Raw genomic sequence first — 19173 nt, 5'->3', positions numbered from 1 at the left:
AGAAAAAAAAATAACCCATAACCCTGCCACTGAAAGAATCCCACTCTTAATATTTGGACTATTTCCTAATACTTGTTCTCAAGGAATAAAGAAATCTTTATCCTCTCAACAGGAATCCTGCTGGCAGATCTTAGGCATTACTTGAAAGTGTAAACGCGCTAGTACTTCAGGTCACGGTAAGGAATATTTGACTCCTGCAACTTGTTTCTTGGAATAAGAATTTCAAACCATTTTATACAGAAAAATTGGAGGGGGTTGCCTTTTTTTCCCTACCGCTAAAAATCAAATGTAGGGCCTCATGCATGCTAGGCAAGGGCTCAACCACTGAGCTACATACATCCCCTCCTGAAAAATGAGTTTTTGAAATGTTTTATGTGGTATGTTCACCATTTATCATGTGCTACATGACATTCTAGCCAACACAATCTCCATCTGCAATTCCATCTCCAACCTCAGTGGCACAGCCCTGACCACCGGGTGACCACACATGAATCCACCTCAATGATCATCACTGAAAAATGGCATCTAATGCAGTGTGGAGAAAACGATCAAATAGACTTCATCTTGTTTATAACAGTCACTTTTTAAGTGAAAGGAGTTTTTTTCCTTCTTTCCAAATTCATGCAATCAGTTAATAGTTAAGAAGTGATTATTAAGCCCATGCCATGGTCTCCACTCTGCAAGGTGAGTGAGGACACAAGATTAGCCTATGTGGGACAACTAGAAAGGCAGACAGCGGGCTTTCAGACAAAGGGTGAGTAGGACTGGAGAACTGGGAAGAAAGCCTGGGAGTCATGGGGCTAGACGGAGCCTTCAGCCAACATTCATTAGGGACCCACTAGTGCCAGGCATTGGAGGGAACAGGACGAGAGAGCTGACACAAGCAGAGGAGACAGGGGGCTTCTAGGTTCCTTTGGGAAACAGGAAATTGTTCCCTGAGGGGAAGCCCTGGGCTTAGAACTAAAGGAAAGCTCAGAGGAAGGGGCAACCAGGACCAGCTATGAACAGCAGTGTGTCAGCCTCGCACTGTGCGCAGTTCCATTTGCGTACCATGTAGGACGTGAGTGACAGCAAGGGACACAGCACCACAAGAGGGGCTGGGTCAAGCCAGAAGCTCTAGGAATGAGCTGATGAACGTGGACTTCTTAGCTTGACTCCATCAGCCACACGCTGCAGCTCAGACCTTGGAGCCCTGGACTTGGAGGGGACTGTGATGAGAGAGGGGGTCTTGCCCCCTCCTTAAAGAGACAATAGGCTTAGGGACCTGATGCAAACTTGAAGTCTCTGATGACTCTACCTGCCCAGTATTTAGGGTCCTCTCAGCAACCTAGGGCCAGGTGTAACTCTCGAAGCAAAGACAAGTGTGTTGGGACTTTTAGAATCCTTCTCCCTCTGCGATTTCTCCAAGTCTCTAACTGGAGCCCCTCTTAGGAGACCTTACAGGGAGAACCCCAGGGAGGCCTTACAGACTTCAAGCTGGAGCTACTGCTCAGCTGCTGCCTGAAGCAGAAGTGTGGGGGGCCCAAGAACAGCAACCTTGGCCTTGGATCTAGGGAGGGACCCAAGGACACCAGAGCCCAGAGCGGCCACTGCCATGGCCACGCTCTCCTGCAGCCCTCCCCCATGTCGGGAGCCTCTCAGACACTGAACTCCTTCCAGAGGCTCCGGATCCCCTCCTGCCTGGGCATCTGACCCTCATCTCCTGTTCCCTGACCTTGTGCCAGGGCCTCCCACAGCGCCAGGCACATATTAACAGGTCAGTAAATATCTTTGTGATAACAAATAGCCTCGAAGCTCACTTCCTATTCACCACCTGTGCTTTGTGCCTCTATCTTAATCTCTGTGTCTTTGAACCCAGTTATGAATATGGCCCCAGGAACAGATTATACACACACAGCTGCTTGGCTGGAGGGGCGGTGTCCCTGCGTCTCTGCTGAGAGCCGGTTGTAAACACTCAGTGACAGCAGCTTATCAGTCAGGATGCAGGCCCCTTTCCACCATTGGAGCAACGTTAACAGAGTGCACGGTTCACTCATTCACTCATCAAACATTTATTGAGGCCATTCCGCATGTCAGGCACAGAACTGGCAGTTTAGAATACAGAAATGAAAAGGACTCAATAAAGACAGAGGCAAAATTACAGGAAAACGCACAATGCGAACACCGCTTTTGTGATATCCCGGAGGTTTAGACAGACACACTTTGAGAACCATGATGAAAGGTTAAGCTATTGATGAGAAAGTAATATGATAAACATATTAGTAAGAAATTAAAAATAAATGTGCCAACCTAAATCACTAAGGATTTCTTCCTGCTTTCATTTCGTGCTGGCTATAGAACCCAAGGCCACATACATGCTAGGCACACATTCTACGCCAGGGCTACACTCCAACCCAGGACCTCGCTTCCTCTTCCTTGGGGGTCTACATGCACCCACCACATGTCAGGTGCTGTGCTTTGGGCTTCACCAGGTGTAGGAAGAGCCTGAGATGGACGATTGCGGGGGGGGGGACCACCATTTGCTCAGTTTTCCGAGTGGCTGCTTTCAGTGCCAGGCAGGCTATACTGAGATAGTAAAGTTCAAAAGATAATTAAACCAGTTAAAAAAGCAAAACAGCACTGGGACTGAAGCTGAGTTTCAGAGCCAATTTCCAAGAAGTAATTTCATCATCATAGAACATCAAACGTGAATTCCACTTTCAGCTATGCAAATTCCTAAAGAATAATACCTCACATTTGCATAATGCTTGATGCTTTTCAAAGTGCTTTCCCAGTTATTAATCTATGGGAGGCTTTGTTACCACTGGAAACATAAATTGAAATTCTGCTCCAAGTCCATTCATTTTTCCACTTTCCCCTCAAAATCCAGAGCCACCTAAATCCAGGTGCTTTTGATTGAGTCACTCTGCTCAGTGCAGGGGACAGGGTAGATACGTACAAATGCAGCACACTGTGAGGTCTTCGATCTACAGACACTATAGAGCCAGGCTTAAGAAAATCTGCTGTTGAATTAACAAAACCACAGGGGAGAAACTTGTAGTTCAAGTTTGAGATTTTTTTTCAGGATCTCAAACTCCATGTAAGCTTCACGCACTCTGCTCGCCGAAATCCATTTCCTTCTGTCAGATATTAGGAAATTAGTTCTAGCACTTTGCTCTTAAACCTACAGAAATCCCTGTTAAAAACTTCCCACGAAGTGGCCCATGATTGCCAAATGGCTGCTACATCTTTTCTGTTTTTAATGTAACATGAACCAAGAGGCTACATGTGCTGTAAATCCAACATGGAGAGAGGATCTTAGCAAAATGAGATGAGAAGATATGACAGGGTATGAGGAAATACTTCTACCCAAAGCTAATGCCTTTCCAATTTTCTTTTTCTATCTCTTTCAAACTTAATTATGTGTAGCGTCTCAGCCACTGAATCACCAGCATTTCCTGACACTTCACTCTCATGCATTTTAGCAAAAGATTAACCTGACTGTTTGCTTTTAATTCTGAAGCTGTGTTAATACTCAACTCCCTCTAGATTAGAAAAGAAGAAAAACACACTCCCGCACACCTGCCCTGGCACCAGGAAGGCTCCACAGCTGACATTTCTGCCCAGGCCACAATGCATGGGGCTAGCCACACTTACCACTTCAGGAGGGCCACGAGAGCCACAGACAGGGCCACTGCCACCATGAGGCCATTGACTTGCAGTTTGAGAAAGTCCAAGACTTCCATGGCTCCCCTGAGACCCCAGATGTGTCAGATGTGAAAGAGGGTGGCTGATGTCCCTGCCCCTAATTGAGCTCTGATCTGCAGGCAGAGGAGGAAGATACAGGCAGCCACGAGCACGTCACCTCAAGTGAGTCCCCAAAATGTGCTCTTTCTCAGAAAGTGACTTTATAAAGAGGAAGGAAGAGGAGGGGAAAACAAAGGGTTTCAGGGCAAGGCAATGAATCAGCAACTTTATCTTCTTGATGACTGTGCTGTCAATAAACATTTATGTTAACTTCCCTGGGAAGTAACAGCAGACAGACAGGGCCCTATTAGCTAAGAAACTGAATCGTTGCAACCATAGACGGCTATGTTGATAAGCAGCTCTCAAAGAAAGACCTTATGCTAAAACATACATTTATATACTTCCCAAAATTTATAATTAAGATATAAGCAAGGAGATTCTTAAGGTCCTAGAAAAATGTGGGGCTGACCGTCCTCCCTCACCCAAAGTGCCGTAGTTCCTGGGTCTAACTACTCCTGTGCCTAAAAGCGTCCTTGGTGTCTGGCTCTTCAAGCAACCACAGATCTAGTCTGCGGTGGATGCTGTCGTGGTGAGACGGAGGGTGTCTTCTGTGTTCTTTGTCTGAGCTCTGACTTTCTCTGACTAAAGCAGACCAAATCATTTTTTGCTTATTGCTCAGCACAGCACATCTTGAGTAAGGGGAAGGGTGGACCCAAGAGAGGATCATTCACATGACACTCATCCACTCATCCGGCATGTAAGGGGGCCAGGCTCTGTGCTGTGTTTACAAACAGTGTTGGTCCCAGATCCAGGAGAATTTTCTTTAGAGAGAGACAGACAATAAACAGGGAAACAAACAAAGCAGTAGCTTCAAGTAGAAAAAGGCAATGTGCTGGTCACGAAGATGGCCTGTGATGTCACTAAGAGGGAGTGGTGCCGGAAGGCTGTCTGAAGGATGGCTTTCCGTTGAGACTTGTCAGGGAGTCTCAGAGTCATTTGCAAAACCTCGGGCAAAACAAGAGGCAAAGCTGAAGACTGTCATGCGAAAGAATTTCCCATGATATAACTCTGCGATGGGACTGGTGCCTGCCGTCACTTTTTTCTTGCTTGGTGGCTGCTCTGTAAGGCAGGTGAGGCCAGGATAGGCTGATGGGGCCGGCATTTTTCATCTCTTAGTTTTTGAGGCTGATTATTTTCCAATGAGGTCTTATTTGGGGGGAAATGCAATAGGTGCTGTTATATGAGCATTATATGCGCCAATTCATACAGTCTCCATGAACTAGTCTAAGAGGCAAAGCTCCTGGATTAACCACACTTTACAGAACAAGAAACTGAGGCAGGATGGTGTGACTCTGAAGCCCATTCTTTTCAACAAAAGATTGTATTCAAGCCTGGAAGTCATCCACATAAATGCAACATGGAAACGCAGAAGACCAGATGAGCTACATCTGTGAATAAGACAGGAGCCACACAGGAACCAAGCAGCTTCCTTGCTTTCAGATTGTTCTGCCTCTGTCCCCAACTATAGGACCTTATCTGGACCCAGGTGTCCCTGTCTGCATCCCAGGCCTTGTGGATTTCCTGGCCCCTCAGTCCCACCCAATCAGCACCTGCAGTAGGGTCTTAATGGAGCTGTACTTTCACTCCCAGAATAGGGCTCTGCATCCATCTCCCAAGGGCTCTACGCTCTCGGCCTTCAGCCCAAGAAGGCACCGTACAGGTGACACCAAGTGCATCACCTTCAGCCGTGGGTTCAGTGAGTGGCCTTGACTGTGGCTTAATTCAGTACACATAGCCAACAGCTGCTCAAAAAATACTTTTAAAGATTGCAAGGTGGAATAAATGTGAGATCAGCTGGTGTAAAAATCAATCTGCAATTATTTCCTTCTCAGAGACCTGAACCAGCTGAGATGTGTTGGGGACACTCAGGAGTAGGATATGAGAACAGCGTTCCTCAAATGCCTTTGGCCACAGCACCCTTCTTCAGGGGTGCTTACCGACGTACCCTGGAATGTGCTCTGAGAATCGCCGACCAGGAAAACTACTTACAGAGGAGGAAACAAATCCAAGAAGAGAAAGTGGCTGGCATGAGATCCATCATGTCTAGTGCTGGAAGCCAGGACTGCATTGCACCCCATCTGCTCTTCATGGAAATAGTGCCCCTATGTTGCCCCATGCACTTGGCACCCACCCCTGGCACAGGGTCCACCCTGTTATCAGATGCCTTAAAATTCTGGTGGCTGGACCAGAGATGCTTGGCTTTGAGGGTTACCCCACGCTCCTAGGAGCACTGAGTTCACAGTCCTTCCTCTAACACCCCTGGAGCCCTTCCTAGGTGCTGGGAGATTTGGAGAAATCATAAGCACGTTAGAGAGATGCCCACACCCTTTCTATGCCAGCTGCGGAGCAGAGTTAGTACTCGGAACTGCAGATGACACCTTAGCCAGGATGAAAGGGAAGGGTCGGAAGTGAGTGCTCTGAAGAACTCTCGCTGGGAAAGTGACATGATAAACGATGTATTACAATTTTGCTATCCATGACACAACACAGGGACACCGTGGCTGGGCTATTTCCAGGATGAAGGGCAGACTGTTGCCATGATACCACAGTTAAATGTTTGGCCTTTAACTACGTTCTGGATATTTTTCTTTTAATAATATGTCTACTAAAAATAATCAACTCTGCCGAGCTGAATTGTAACCATCCGATAGCCAAACTCCCAGAGACAGACTGCTAATGCATTAATGTCCATTGTCCCATATCATTTTTCCATGCATATGTAAGCATGTGTGTATTTTTAGTGTTTCTAGAAGCAAGATCACATTGGGGCCATTCTGCAACTGGCTTTTTTGCTTCCGGTGTCGTGAGTACCTCACCTGCACCTGGACTCCAGGTCTAGACACCATGCTGCCTACTCCTGACTCTGCTCCACAGATGAGTTGAATGCATTCAGCCTGTCCTCTACTGACAAGCACTCAACTTGCTTCCACATTTTCCCAACTTGAGAGACTTCTTATAAGAGGAAGAGCCAGGCCCAAAGTTCATGTTTCAAAGCCACTGGAGCCACCGCCCTGTGCCCGGGCAATGTGGCTTCCCACCCTGAGCCCGCGTGGTAGGCAGCCCCCAGAACTTCTCTATCGCCTCACATTCCGAGCCTATCTTTTCCTCCTCCTACCTCCAAGCAGACATCTCCCCAGAGTTGAGTCAACTGTTTTGACTTAAGGCCTGTGTTTCCTTTTAAAGCTTTCACTCCATAAATTCTGTGGTATTTCCTCCATGTTCCTGTGTTTAAAAAGTGCAGATGTCTAAGCGGGCCTGGCTCTCCGGGGAAGGTTCCCAGCTGCTCAGCAGCGAGGCTTTGTTCACAAAAGGTATCCTCGCTGGGTGCATTCACTCTGCCGCGCAGTACACTGAGCAAAGGGACAACGTTGTGTCCTCAGCACTGCATGAGGACAAAGACCTTTGACTTGTTACCTCGTTTCTATCCCAGGGCACCTCTCGGAAGAGGTAAGCACAGTTTTCATTCTTGGGATCCAGCTGTCTTCAACTGGATGTCCCAGAGCCATCCAAAACCAGACATTCAGTATATTCTGGAGACCAAGCTCCAGCCCCAGTCTTCTGGCTTTCAACCTATGTCTTTTCCACTAAATTTAAAGTCAGATATTGACTGAGTGTGTTCATAGTTCGAGGAGCTAGTCTGTGGTCATGATAAGGTTTGTTCTCATGCTTGCCTCCTTCAGATGCAGAGCTGTACAGGGATGGAATACAAGGTTGGTGTGTGTGTGTGTGTGTGTGTGTGTGTGTGTGTGTGTGTGGTCTACCCCACACCCTTGCAGAAGATACTAGGGCCCTTGGAAGACTGAAAACCTCAGCTACCCCAGTTTGGTCCAATCTTCTCAATGTCACCAATACCTAAAGAATTCTCTGTCCTATTTTCGTGAATGTAAGACCAAGTTAGGAGGACTCAGTAACACTGAATAACTGTGGGCACTGGGTATTAGGATTAGAATTCCAATTTACAAGACCCAGGTCTTGCCAACAAGGGGCTTGTCTTCCAGGATGAGGAAGTAGACTGATAATGACTAAGGCCCATTGATATCACAAACTATGTAAAAATTAGAGGAAAGAAGGCTAGTAAACAGGTTGAAACAATGGATGCTTGAGCTCAGACATGGCAGGCAGCACAGTGAGGTTTTGCTCAAAGGAATGGGAAGCTGGAAGAGAATAGGGAGGACAGTAAGAGACCCTGCAGTCACATTGTGCAAGGCATTGTGGGTCAGGCCAAGGAGTTTACACTGTATGCAAAGGTCAGAGGGAAGGCTCAGCAAGGGGCAAGACCGGGCAGCAATGTGATCAGGTGCGATTTTAGCAATATCCCTTAGGAAGCAGACTGGATGGGTCATACCAGAGATGAGGAGACCAGGCAGACATGTAAATGGGACACCACGGCATGAATAAGGCAGCAGACATGGAAATGGGCAGGGTGAAAGCTGGCTTTCAAGGTCACTGGGAAGGCAGAATCAGTGACATTTGGTTGCTGATTGAGCATGGCGGTGGGGAAAGGGGAAGTTGAGGACAACTTCAATTTCCAGTTTCATTGATGGAGCCCAGTATGATTCCCTGCAGCACCATAAGGACTTCAAGAAAAGAGTGTGAAGGATTGAGGCTTTGGCTCTTGCATGCTGAACACAAGGCCCCTGGTGGCCACACAGGGAAAGAGATTCAGGACATGGCCAGATCTATGAAAGTCAGGAAGAGAAATCTGAGAGAGGGGAGTAGTATTTGTCCTGAGAACCGTTTGCTTGTGGATGCATCAAAGCTGTACAATAATGCCGAATGCTGGGAAGTGGGCCATGAAAAAAAAAAACACTCAGGAGCTCAGCGTTAAAGGACGAAGCAGAGACGATCCTACAGAAGGATGCAGGAAGACAGAGCTGGAGAACCGGCAGAGGGGCCCACTTCACTGCTTCAAGATGTAGCTCTGTCTTTGCAAATGTCCCAGGCTCGAATCCTGCTCCTCCAGCTTTCCAGCTCAAATTGCCTTAGAACACAATTTAACTTGCTGTTTAAATCACTAATGGTTGTGGGGAATATGAGGCACTTTGTGTAGGCTGCTTGGCAGAGCTCTGACACACAGTAGGTGCTTACTATGTGCTCTCTGTGAGCATCTTCCCCAAAGCCACTGGAGAACATTCCAGAAGGGCCAAGTGATTGGCTACTAATGCATCTTTGGATGTAGCAATTCAGTCATGATGGCCACCTCTACACTGGTTTTGGACCGGTGAGTGTGGGGAGATGGAACTAGTGAAAAGGAGGCTTAGGAAAGGCTAGTCAGCCATGCTGCCACCTTTGGGTGCTATGGCTGAGAGCAGGGGACGATACAGGCTTGGGCTGCTAGAGAATTTCCAGGTAGCACCATCTGGAGCAAGAATGTCCCCTGCATTGGAGACTCCTGAGTGAGAGCAGCCATCTGCGTACCTTCCTCCGCCTGTGGTAAGGGCAGAGCTCTCTCCTCACTTCAGGGTTGCTATGGAGATGTGGATGGGTGCATAAGCAGCTTTAAGGTCTATGTCAGATCTTGATTGTGTACTGGTTGTGAGGGCAGGGACCATATTTCATACATCACTGTACACCGCCTGTCACATTGCAATCACCTCCATTCACTTGGTTCTCATTAACCTCTGCAGGTCGAGCACTCCCTGAGTTATCCTCTCCAGCCCAGTTCCCACTCCTGGGACTCAAACCAGTATCGCCAGCCGCCCACCGATCTTCTTCTGACCATCACCCTGTACTTGACATCCCTGAAACCAGATTCATCATCAGACCTGCCTTCCTCCATTAACCTTTTCCTCCTCTTCCGTCTCAGTAAATTCTACCTCCTTCCACTGGACCCCAGGTTAGAGACTTGGGCTCATCTTTGACTCGTCTTTCTCTCTCAGCCCCACCCCCAAAGCAGTCTTCACGCCCTGTGGGTTCCACCTAGTAAGTACCAGTTCTAACCACTACTTCCTTGACTTGCTCATTCCACGGCATCCCGATGGTTTCGCCAAAGCACTGGAGTCGACTCAGTGTGTTCGATCTTCTGTCAAGTGGTGGATACACAACTGCAGCAGACAAGTGAGGTGTCTGATCTCACAGCACTTGCATCTGGAGAGGCAGCCTCTCATCTCCCATTCAATCTCAATTCTGATCTCTCGACAGATTGCAAATTAGCCTCATAGGCTCTCGTTCACTCATTCATTCAACAATTACCATTGAGTTTGTTCTGAGAGTAGAGACTACGCTGAGTGGGTGCCCCTGAAAACTATAAACAAGCACTGGCATGGCTGGGGGCACCTGAGGACCAAGGGATCATGCGGAAAATGTATGACTTCCTTCCAAAGGGGAGAAGGGCATCACAGGATGCTATGGAGGCCACCTGTATCACATCTGGTTTCATTATTAAAATCAACATGGAGTTTGTTTGATGATAATCTAATACCCGCACATCAACTGCACTCGTGTGCCCCGTCACATGGCAGAGAGTCCAAAGTGATACTGTTTTTCAGATCCCAACTTACGGTCTCCACACAGCAGGAGGCAATGTGGTTGACTGCAATTGCTCTTGGTGCTCTGATCAGAGATGGCCCACCCATCTCCTTCACGTTTTTGGCCTATCAATTTATGTCACCCCTAATCTCAGCTTGTCAGATGCTGATACTTCCTAAACTGTCATTGAATCTCTCATGGCCCCATGGCTGAATTTGGCCACATGTAGGCTATGAGAGGTGGTTCTGTGTGTGAACCTGCAGTCAGCAGATGGTTTGACGGCCTGGAGGCAAATCTGGGAGGTTTCATCAAGCTAGTGCCTGGGACAGTTATTCTGCAACTCCCCGTCACTGGGGTGGGCCATGCACTGAGGAGACCAACAGACAGCATGCCTAGAAAGCAGAATTCAGAATCCCCAGCGCTTCAGCAAGGCCACAGAAGAATTCTGCAGGTTGTCATCACCCAGACATCCCGCCACAGGGTAAAGAGGACACTGTGACCCAGATACAGGGCCAACGATGAGAAATCATCAAGCAGAAGATGACTGTCCATCAGAAGTGTTTACAGCGGCTGCTTCCAAGGAAAGGTATCTCTGGGTAACAAGACTCCGTCTCTGCCCCAGACTGGCCATGCACAAATAATGACTGTGTCTGTGGGAAAGAAGGACCAGTGTCATAACAAGGCGCTCCCAACCTCGAGGGCGTGATGCTGCAGAAATATATTTCTCACTCACACTGTAGCCCAAACACAAGGGTTCAGGGGTGTTATAATGTATATCTAGATGTCCCCAGAAAGCCTCATATGACATAGGGAGGATTTGGGGAGATGATTGGATTGTAGGGGTTCATAGTTGATTTGCTGTTAAGAGGTGGGGTCTGGTCAGAAGAGCTGGGTCATGAGGGATGTGAGCCACTCCCCCTCTCTCCACGCAGCGATCAACACTGCACCACCCTAAGGATGATACAGATTTAAACTTAGGAGATCGCAGTGCCTGAGTGGCAGATTACTGTCACCAGTGAGAGACAGGCAGACACTGAGGATCACAGTACCTGACCTGTTAAGTACCGGAAGCCCAAATCCCTGTTCCTCTCCCTTCAGCATTTTCCTGTTCTTACCGCTCTCATCCGTGACCTTCAGTAGCTGTTTCACTGTAGACTACGAGGTGTACACTTAGTGATTCTTTCCCTGTCATGCACAAGAGCCTGGACTATTTTTGCCCCACTCACCTGTAACACCCCTCAGGTCAGTCTTCCCACGGCCTCGCAGGAGGCTGTGCTGTGAGCGGGGGTTCCACTCTCCTCTTGCTGCCAGAGCCCCGATGTGCCCATGCCTGCCCATCTCCATCCACCTGCAGACCCCCTGGAGTGTGCTGTCTACTCTAATCAGGGCTCAGCTCTCCACACCCCAAAGACCAACAGGAAGCAGGAATATTTGCTCTCATACCTAAACACCCGGCTAACCCTGTGACCCTACTGGTCCCAGCTCCCTCCTGGTCTACCCTGGAGTGGGTACTGAGGACAGCTTCATGCCCCTTGTATCTTCACCTTCCCTAACAGGCCGGGCACCTTCCATGTGCATCCTCATGACTCACGGTAGATGGCACTTCAAGGAAGCCTTTCAGGATCTCCCAGTGACAATGATCTGTGTCCTGCCACAGCACCCCAATCCTACCCATTGAGGGTGCTTCTATTTACACTCTAGACATAAACCTTTTGGAGAAAAAGATCTAGATTTGGTTCAACAATATATCCTCCATGGCCAGGAAAATCATTGCCTGTCACTCAGTAGGTGTTGATCAAATGTTGAATGAATGAATGAATGGCCGTTTGCCAGCATTTTAGGTAGCTGCCACTAGATGGCAACAACACTCTTCAGGTCATAAAGGTAGCCGGGGCACTCAGGAACACCTGAAGTGAATTGAGGTTTGTGCTCATAATCCAAACATCTGGTTAATCTTCCATAAAACATATCAATTTATTGAAATAGCCACAAAACTATTTCTCAAACTGGGCTTCCTATGAAAGATATAATTAGTGGAATACCATAAGAAAAGGAAGATAAAGAGAGTACCATTGAGTTTTTTGTTTTTTTGTTTTTTTCCCCAAGACAGGGTTTTGTTAAGTAGTTCAGGCTGGCCTTGACTCACTTTGTCACCCAGCTGGCCTAGAGCTCAAGTAATTCTCCTGTCTCAGCTTCTCCAGTGCTGGGATTGCAGGTGTGTGCCTGGCTACCCGGACTGCTTGAGGTTCCACTGAAGCTAAGAGTCTGTCCTTGCTCTCAGTGAGGTAGCGGAAGATGAAGTAACATAAGGTGTGTGTGGGATGGGAGTAAATATGGGCCTGGAATCCCACATAATTGCATGATGGAAAGGTGTTGCCAAGGTAAATTAGTAAGAAAACAGTTGGGCGATGTTTACCAACAAAGTCAGTTTGGGGTGTGTTAACTTACCGTGCTTGTTTTGTTGAAGAAGCTGCTGATCAGAATAGTGCGTTTCAAAAGATGTAGCCCCTCTGTGGAATTGACCAAATTGTTCTGTCTGCCTGGTCAGGCTGCCTAGAAACTAGGAAAATTGCCAAGGTGAAGACTGGGAACCACATGGGGCTGCTTTGCAGAGCACATTTTCTCTCTCTCTCTCTCTCTCTCTCTCTCTCTCTCTCTCTGTCTCTCTCTCTCACTCTCTCTCTCTCTCTTTCTCTGGTTCTTTCTCTCTGGCTCTGCATTTCTGTCACAGTCTTGGCACAGAAAGGTAAAAACTCTTCTCAAATTCAAATCCTAAAATCCCCTCTCTCCTGGTACTGGGGATTGAGCCCAGAACTTTCTCTCTGAGCTACACTCTTGGCTATTAATTTATTTTTTATTTTGAGACAGGGTCTCATTAACTTGCTAAATGGCCCAGGCTGGACTCAAACTTACGAACCTTCTGCCTCAGGCACCCAGAGTGCTGGGATTACAGGCATGTGCTCAATGTCCGGCTCTGACGTGGGTTCCTGATTCACATTTTTTGTTCAACCTCAGAACCACCAGATGGTGAAGTTGAGAGCCAAATCACATTCCTTGTCAGTGTCATGTCTCCTTTCCCCAACAAGTCTGCACTGTCAGACAAGTTTGAGTTTGAGATAGAACTTAGGCTCACTGCTGGGGTTGGAGAAGTGGGCAGAACATCACGCAATCGGGACACTGTGCAGAGCAGACACCAGGAGAGAGGCTCGGGACACCTCCCCTGTGGAGTAGACCCCTGGGAGGACAGTGGATGAGACAATCTCCTGTGCTCTGGGAACTTGCCACCCAGTGACAATGACATCAGACCCAAGTTGAGAGCACAGGATGTGGAGGTCGAGTAGATTGTAGGTCAGTGCCAACATTACAATCTTTGGAAACATCTGGACCTTGCAGCATCCCTGGCACTGAGGCACCTGGCTCTGCTTGAGTTCCTCCAATTCTAGGAAGCCCCTTCTTCATCAAGCAGCCTTTGTTTGGTTGCTCGGGATCTGTATCACAATTCCCTAGAGCCCTAAATCGGGGCAGCCCCAGAACTCTCCTTGTACCTTGTACCAAGACATCTGTGTACTTCTTTCTTCCCAATGGTAATGCTGACCCTTGATTCAGGCAAGGCTGTAATGAGTGTCCCCTTGACTGAAGAGTTATACTCCAGCTTGGCCAAGTCAGTGAACATAGGCAAGAGCAAGGTTTGATGGCCAGCTGCTCATGTCCTGGCCTGTTTCATTACAGGACTCTGCTATCACATGGAACATGTCACCTTCTCAACAAAGCGGCTGGAGTACTGCCTCTACATAAGACAGGGCACATAGGTGTGGGAGCCACCCAAACTACCCCACAGAAACACCCTTTGAATGTCACTAGACAAGCCAGGTGCAGTGGACCCTGGCCACAGAGACAGGTGCTCCTGGAGAGTGAACGCTGATAGGACCAGGAGGTTCCATCTGTCTGCATGTCACTTGTCCTGTCACTGCAGAGACCTGGTCCAGTGTCACAGCTCTGCCTGATACCTGCTCTTGGCAAAGTGTGCCATCCTATGTATGGCATCACTGAATTGAGTGTTAGTGCTTAACATTCTTACAAAGAAGATCTAGAAAGTTCATGGTCCCTGAGTTCTAGAATTCCTGAGTTCTACTGCCATAGGTAAGGTGTCTCAGGGTCAGCTACCAAGCATGGGACATCAGTGATCCAGGCCTGGAGGTCTCTGGGACTCTGGACAGAACAGGTCCAGGCCCCGCCCAGAATACTCCTCTGTGTTCTTCAAATTGAAGGGCGCCTCCCCCAGAGGACTGACCCTGTACCCAGAGGTTCTTTGAAGTCATCCAAGCTCTGCAGGTGAGGCTGTGTGACCACTCACTTTTCTCGGGGACTGCCAGGTTATCAGTGCAGAGCCATGGGGCCCTCAACCCTTTCCCTAAATCTGGGAATGGGAAGGTGGAGAAATGGATGTATTTGTCCCAGTCCTGCTTTTCCTGTGTCCCTTGGACTCAATTCATCCCGCCTCCTCAGTTCCCACTCTCCTCAGCCTCTGTGAAGAGTCTTAGCACTTAAGCCTGGTCCACAACATGCAACACAGAACAGGAGGTGCTTTTGTGAGTGCCCATGGTCAATGCAAAAGAAGTTTTCTTTCCATGTTTGTCTGAACTGCTTAGAATACGGAATGAATGAATGCTACTTACAGAACAGGAAAAAACTTTTGTAATCTTTTGGCTTGAGTCAAAGCATCTGATAGGTGTCTGATTTTTGCACGGGGGCCATTTGTCCCTCCTTCTGTGTCTGAGAAGTTCACCCCAACTAGATGGGGTTAGTACCATCTCCCCACATTTGTGCAAATGCTCGGTAGGAATCCAGCCTTGGCCACAGAGTATAGACCATTTCAGCCTGATTTTCCCTTCTTTGGAAAGACCTTCCACCCAACCCTTTCTGATGTGCAAGTAGAAGAGAGCAGTTTTAACACTCCTGCACACTGCTGCTTTTCAAGGATGGTAGTAAGAAAGATGCAGAAGGTGTAAATTACCACCTGTGGAAGACTATTCTCTGACGTGAATTCCACTTGTGCCAAGGCCAGCATGTGAAGGCCTTGAATTTGGGAGCTGGAAGGTATTGGTCCCAGATTTATAACCATTGCTGTGTCTCAACCATCTATTCCTGCACGCATCTAAAATTTATGAAAAGCAATTTCTCTAAACGAAATGCAGGAATATCCCACCTCGCTACCTAGCACCTACCAGATGCTTTGAGATAGCCAGTCATATAGGCCAGTTTCAGCCTTTGACCACATTTAAGGGGTTGTTTCTCATTTATAATAGAATCTACTCCATGCCATTGGAAGTATTCGCAGTTGGGTCGGCCTTAAATGTCTAGGAAGTATCCCTCGTCCAAGGCCCTTGGCAGTTTTCATCTGTAGAGTCAACTATTCATGTGATCCTTTTGAGAGTGAGGAGTCCTTTCCTTATTTTTCTTCTTGTCCTTTCTTCCTTTTAACAGTTTGTTGCTGAGTCTTTATGCCACATGTAGACTTTGATTCCAGAAATTAGTTTCCACTGTGCCTTTCCAAGAGACTCAATCATACCATGGAATCATTTCTAGTCAAGAACCATGAAGTTGCCCTGAACAACACCTCAAAGACAGATGTAGAAGATTCTGTCCTATTTTTTCCTTCAATGGGAATAATTTGGCTTTCAGATGTTATGAAGCACAATTCATCTTTCTGACTTATACTACACCTTCCCTTTCCATTCTTGGGAAACATCTACCCAACAAAAATGTAACCCACTATCAAAGTTACAAAGAGTGGCTGTGCATGCAGCATTCAGATTTGCAAGAAACAACATCTCCCTATAAAAGGAGATTTAGAGAAACCTCAATATTTTTCAAATTGAGTCCAAGCCAAAATTAAGCTTTCAAATTATGCCTACTTGAATTTGAATTAAACCTGCATTTGATTAATTGAATTTGCTTCTCAGACTGATGCATGTGTAGACAGGATCTAATTTCCATTTAGGGACAGAGTATCTCTTGCTGAGTTTCAGTAACATACAATTTTTAAAAGATATGGACCCAGACTAACTGGCGTAGTTTGGTGATATGTGACATTGTTGGTTTCAACTCTGTTATGATTTGCTTTTAAATATTTATTTGTGAAATATAAATTTTGTGAAGATTGAAATCTGCTCTGGGGAAGTGACAGCTACTTTTTGCTGTTGCTTAATGGAACTCTTGAATCATCTTGGAAAACAAAAAGATTCTGTTATATAAACAAGGCGTCCCAGCGAAGCACAAAATAATTCTAGAGCATGCACTGTGCTCCTTGTGAGCGAGAATGGAGCTGCAGTTGTGTAGATGGATGGTAAATTGGGTGCTGTAAGATAAGCCCATACAGCTAATTGGCTATAAAATATGAGCTACTCTGAAAAGGCTTAGAAATTAGAGTCCGTAGCCATTAAAATGACAAGCATCCTGCTGCAAAACACACCAAAAAATCATGAGTACGTTTTTAAATTCTTTTCCATTGATCCATCCCATGTAACCATATAGTACATGTCACAAAAGGATGCCCAGTCTCTGTTTTGTTCTGACCAGTAGAGAACTCTTCTTTGTGAGCTATTTTAATTCTCTGTCAGTCAGATTGATGACTTGGAGTGTTAATTTTCCTTCAGTTTAAGAGACTAGGTCAGGGCTCAGAGAGCTGTAGAGCATCAGTGTATAACCGCCACGAATGAGCCCTGGAAAGGTTCATTTTAGGTGTCAACTTGACTGGATTAGGGATTCTGTCTTAATTACTTTTTCATTGCTGGGACACAATCCCCAATACCCACAAGTTAATGAAGGAAAGTTTCATATTAGCTCACAGTTTGTAGAGACTTCAGTCCATGGGCGGCTGCCTCCAAGGCATAGCATCATGGTAGAGGAGAAACAGTCCCCAGCGGGGCTAGCAGACAGGCAGCAGCAGTGACCTGCCTTTCTGTTTCATCCCAGCCAGGTCAGAAGCCTACTGGGTGGTGCCACCCACACTCAGGTTGCACTTTCCCATTATTCACTGCCAGAGCTATGCTAAGCCAATCCATGGCTAATCCTCAACTCTAAAATCACCTTTAATCTAATACCATGCACCCTTGACCCAGTCACCTGCAAAAAGCTCCATCTACGAGTGCGTGAGGCTTGGGGAGGGACATCGAGACACAAGCCGTAACATCCTTAGAGAAGTGGTAAAGCATTATTTCTGAGTGTGTCTGTGCAATGCTTTCTGAGGAGATTGGCATAGGAGTTGACAGACAGATGGGGAAGGTCGCCCCCAGTATAGGCCAGCACTAGTCAATTGTTTGGGGACCTGAACAGAACAAAAAGGCAGAGGGAAGACAAATAAGCTTGTTTGGGGCTGGGGATTTAGCTCAGTGGCTTAAGTGCCTGTCTTGCAAGTGGGCGGTCATGAGTTCGATCCCTGGTACCGATAAAAAATAAAATAAAATTTAAAAAAGATAAATGAGCTTGTTCTCACTCCCAAAGCTAGGATATCTGTTCTTCAGCCCTAGGACATCAGAACTCCAAGCTCTCTGGCCTCCATGACTTGTACTAAATCTACCATGACACACCCCTTGCCCCATTTCTCAGGCCTTTCGTCTTTGCTGAGAGTTATGCCTTTGGCTTCTGTGGTCTGAGGCTTTCAGACTTAAACCTACCCACCTTCCCATCACTCTTGGGACTCAGGTTTCAGGTAGTATGTTTTGGGACATCTTAGCCTTCATAATTGCATGAGTCAATTCCCTTAATTAATCTCTTCTCATCTATCTGTCCATCTAGCTTTCCATCCACCATGTGGACTCTTGTCTCCCTGCAGAACCCTAACATATTTACTTCCCCCACAAGGGGTGAATTGGCATTCTATAGACCCAGCATGAGCCATAGCAGCCATATACATGGAGATCTCATGTCAGGGGACCAGATGGGATAACACACCCCTTCTCCCCGCAAAATCGAGAGGAGTAAACTATTCCTGTTCACAGACATTCTGGTCACTTGGTCAGTTCATCCAGTCAACAGATATTTTGTTGTTTTCACTGAGGGCTGGCACTTGTGCTGTTCGATCACGCAGCCAACAGTGCTTCCCAGAATGATTAGGAATACAGATAGGGGAGGAAAGGAATCTTCAGCTCTTTACATAACAATTCACTAAGCACCACTATGTATGTGGCCAGCCTGCTGCTGGGATTACAGAGATGAATGAGGCACAGAAAGCCTGGAGAATGGGTGGAACACGGATCCAAAGCAGATCCTGTGATGTGGTGGGAAGTATGTAAGCTGGAGTGGGAAGGTGGCACATTCCCAGGTGAGATGAGCCAAGCTGGCATGAGTAAGATCGGGTGAAATACACCCCAATCATCACTTGTCACTTCTTGTCACAAAATGTAACCTTACTCGGTAGGGAAGCATAAGCACTGACTGACGTCAGTGGGGATGGGGATCTCTGGCAGAGGGTGAGCCTGCACAGGAGCTGCCTGGGACGAGCTCTAGGGTACTGATTGCTAAGTGTTCAGGCATCCTGCCTGCTGATTGTTAAACATGGCCATTGTTAAAAATTAAAATCTATGTGAGCAATTAAATAAATTATGTTAAAAATAAATATAGTAAATAGTACAAATGTATAACTTCCTAACTATTTTACTCCAGTTTACCATTGTTTCTTCCTTTAAAGCTTTCTTTTTTCTTTTTCCTTGAAGGGTTTTTAAGGTCTATTAGCTCTGCACGATAGAAATTCTGTCTAAGGGTGATACTGCCCATCTCTTCCAACTGCTATTCACCAGGCTCATGCTAGGACTTTGAGATTGATCAATAGGAGGATTTATGCCACAGAAGTCAGCAAATGCCACAAGCAGGGATAACCCACCCAACCACAGAAAACCATTTGCCATGGGGCAAGGCCAT

The 19173-nt window shown here is 46.9% G+C and overlaps 1 protein-coding gene and 1 long non-coding RNA gene across 10 annotated transcripts in view; one reads left to right on the top strand and one right to left on the bottom strand.

Annotated features, from left to right (window-relative positions):
• The window catches only part of Tbxas1 (thromboxane A synthase 1), a 158049-nt gene extending 154164 nt beyond the window's left edge, over positions 1-3885 (bottom strand). For 2 of the 4 annotated variants that reach the window (XM_063249597.1, XM_063249599.1), the window contains exon 1: positions 3637-3884. In XM_063249597.1, coding sequence (XP_063105667.1) covers positions 3637-3725 — 89 coding nt within the window. In that variant the 5' untranslated portion in view covers positions 3726-3884. Of the gene's footprint in view, positions 1-3636 lie in introns of all 4 variants that reach the window. The other 2 variants (XM_063249598.1, XM_003475343.5) reach the window with 2 other exon arrangements.
• The window catches only part of LOC106028883 (uncharacterized), a 37651-nt gene that overhangs the window by 5580 nt on the left and 12898 nt on the right, over positions 1-19173 (top strand). For 5 of the 6 annotated variants that reach the window (XR_010047786.1, XR_010047784.1, XR_010047782.1 and 2 more), the window contains one exon: positions 113-176. The exons of the other annotated variant lie outside the window; for it this stretch is intronic. This is a non-coding gene — a long non-coding RNA (uncharacterized LOC106028883). The remainder of the gene's footprint in view (positions 1-112; positions 177-19173) is intronic. 6 annotated transcript variants of the gene reach the window in all.

This window comes from Cavia porcellus, unplaced genomic scaffold, assembly GCF_034190915.1.
Source record: "Cavia porcellus strain 051 isolate PalLab524CR breed Dunkin Hartley unplaced genomic scaffold, mCavPor4.1 scaffold_6, whole genome shotgun sequence".
NCBI classification, from domain to species: Eukaryota; Metazoa; Chordata; class Mammalia; order Rodentia; family Caviidae; genus Cavia; species Cavia porcellus.
Note: the sequence above shows the minus strand (reverse complement) of the source record. Positions and strands in the feature narration are given on the sequence as shown.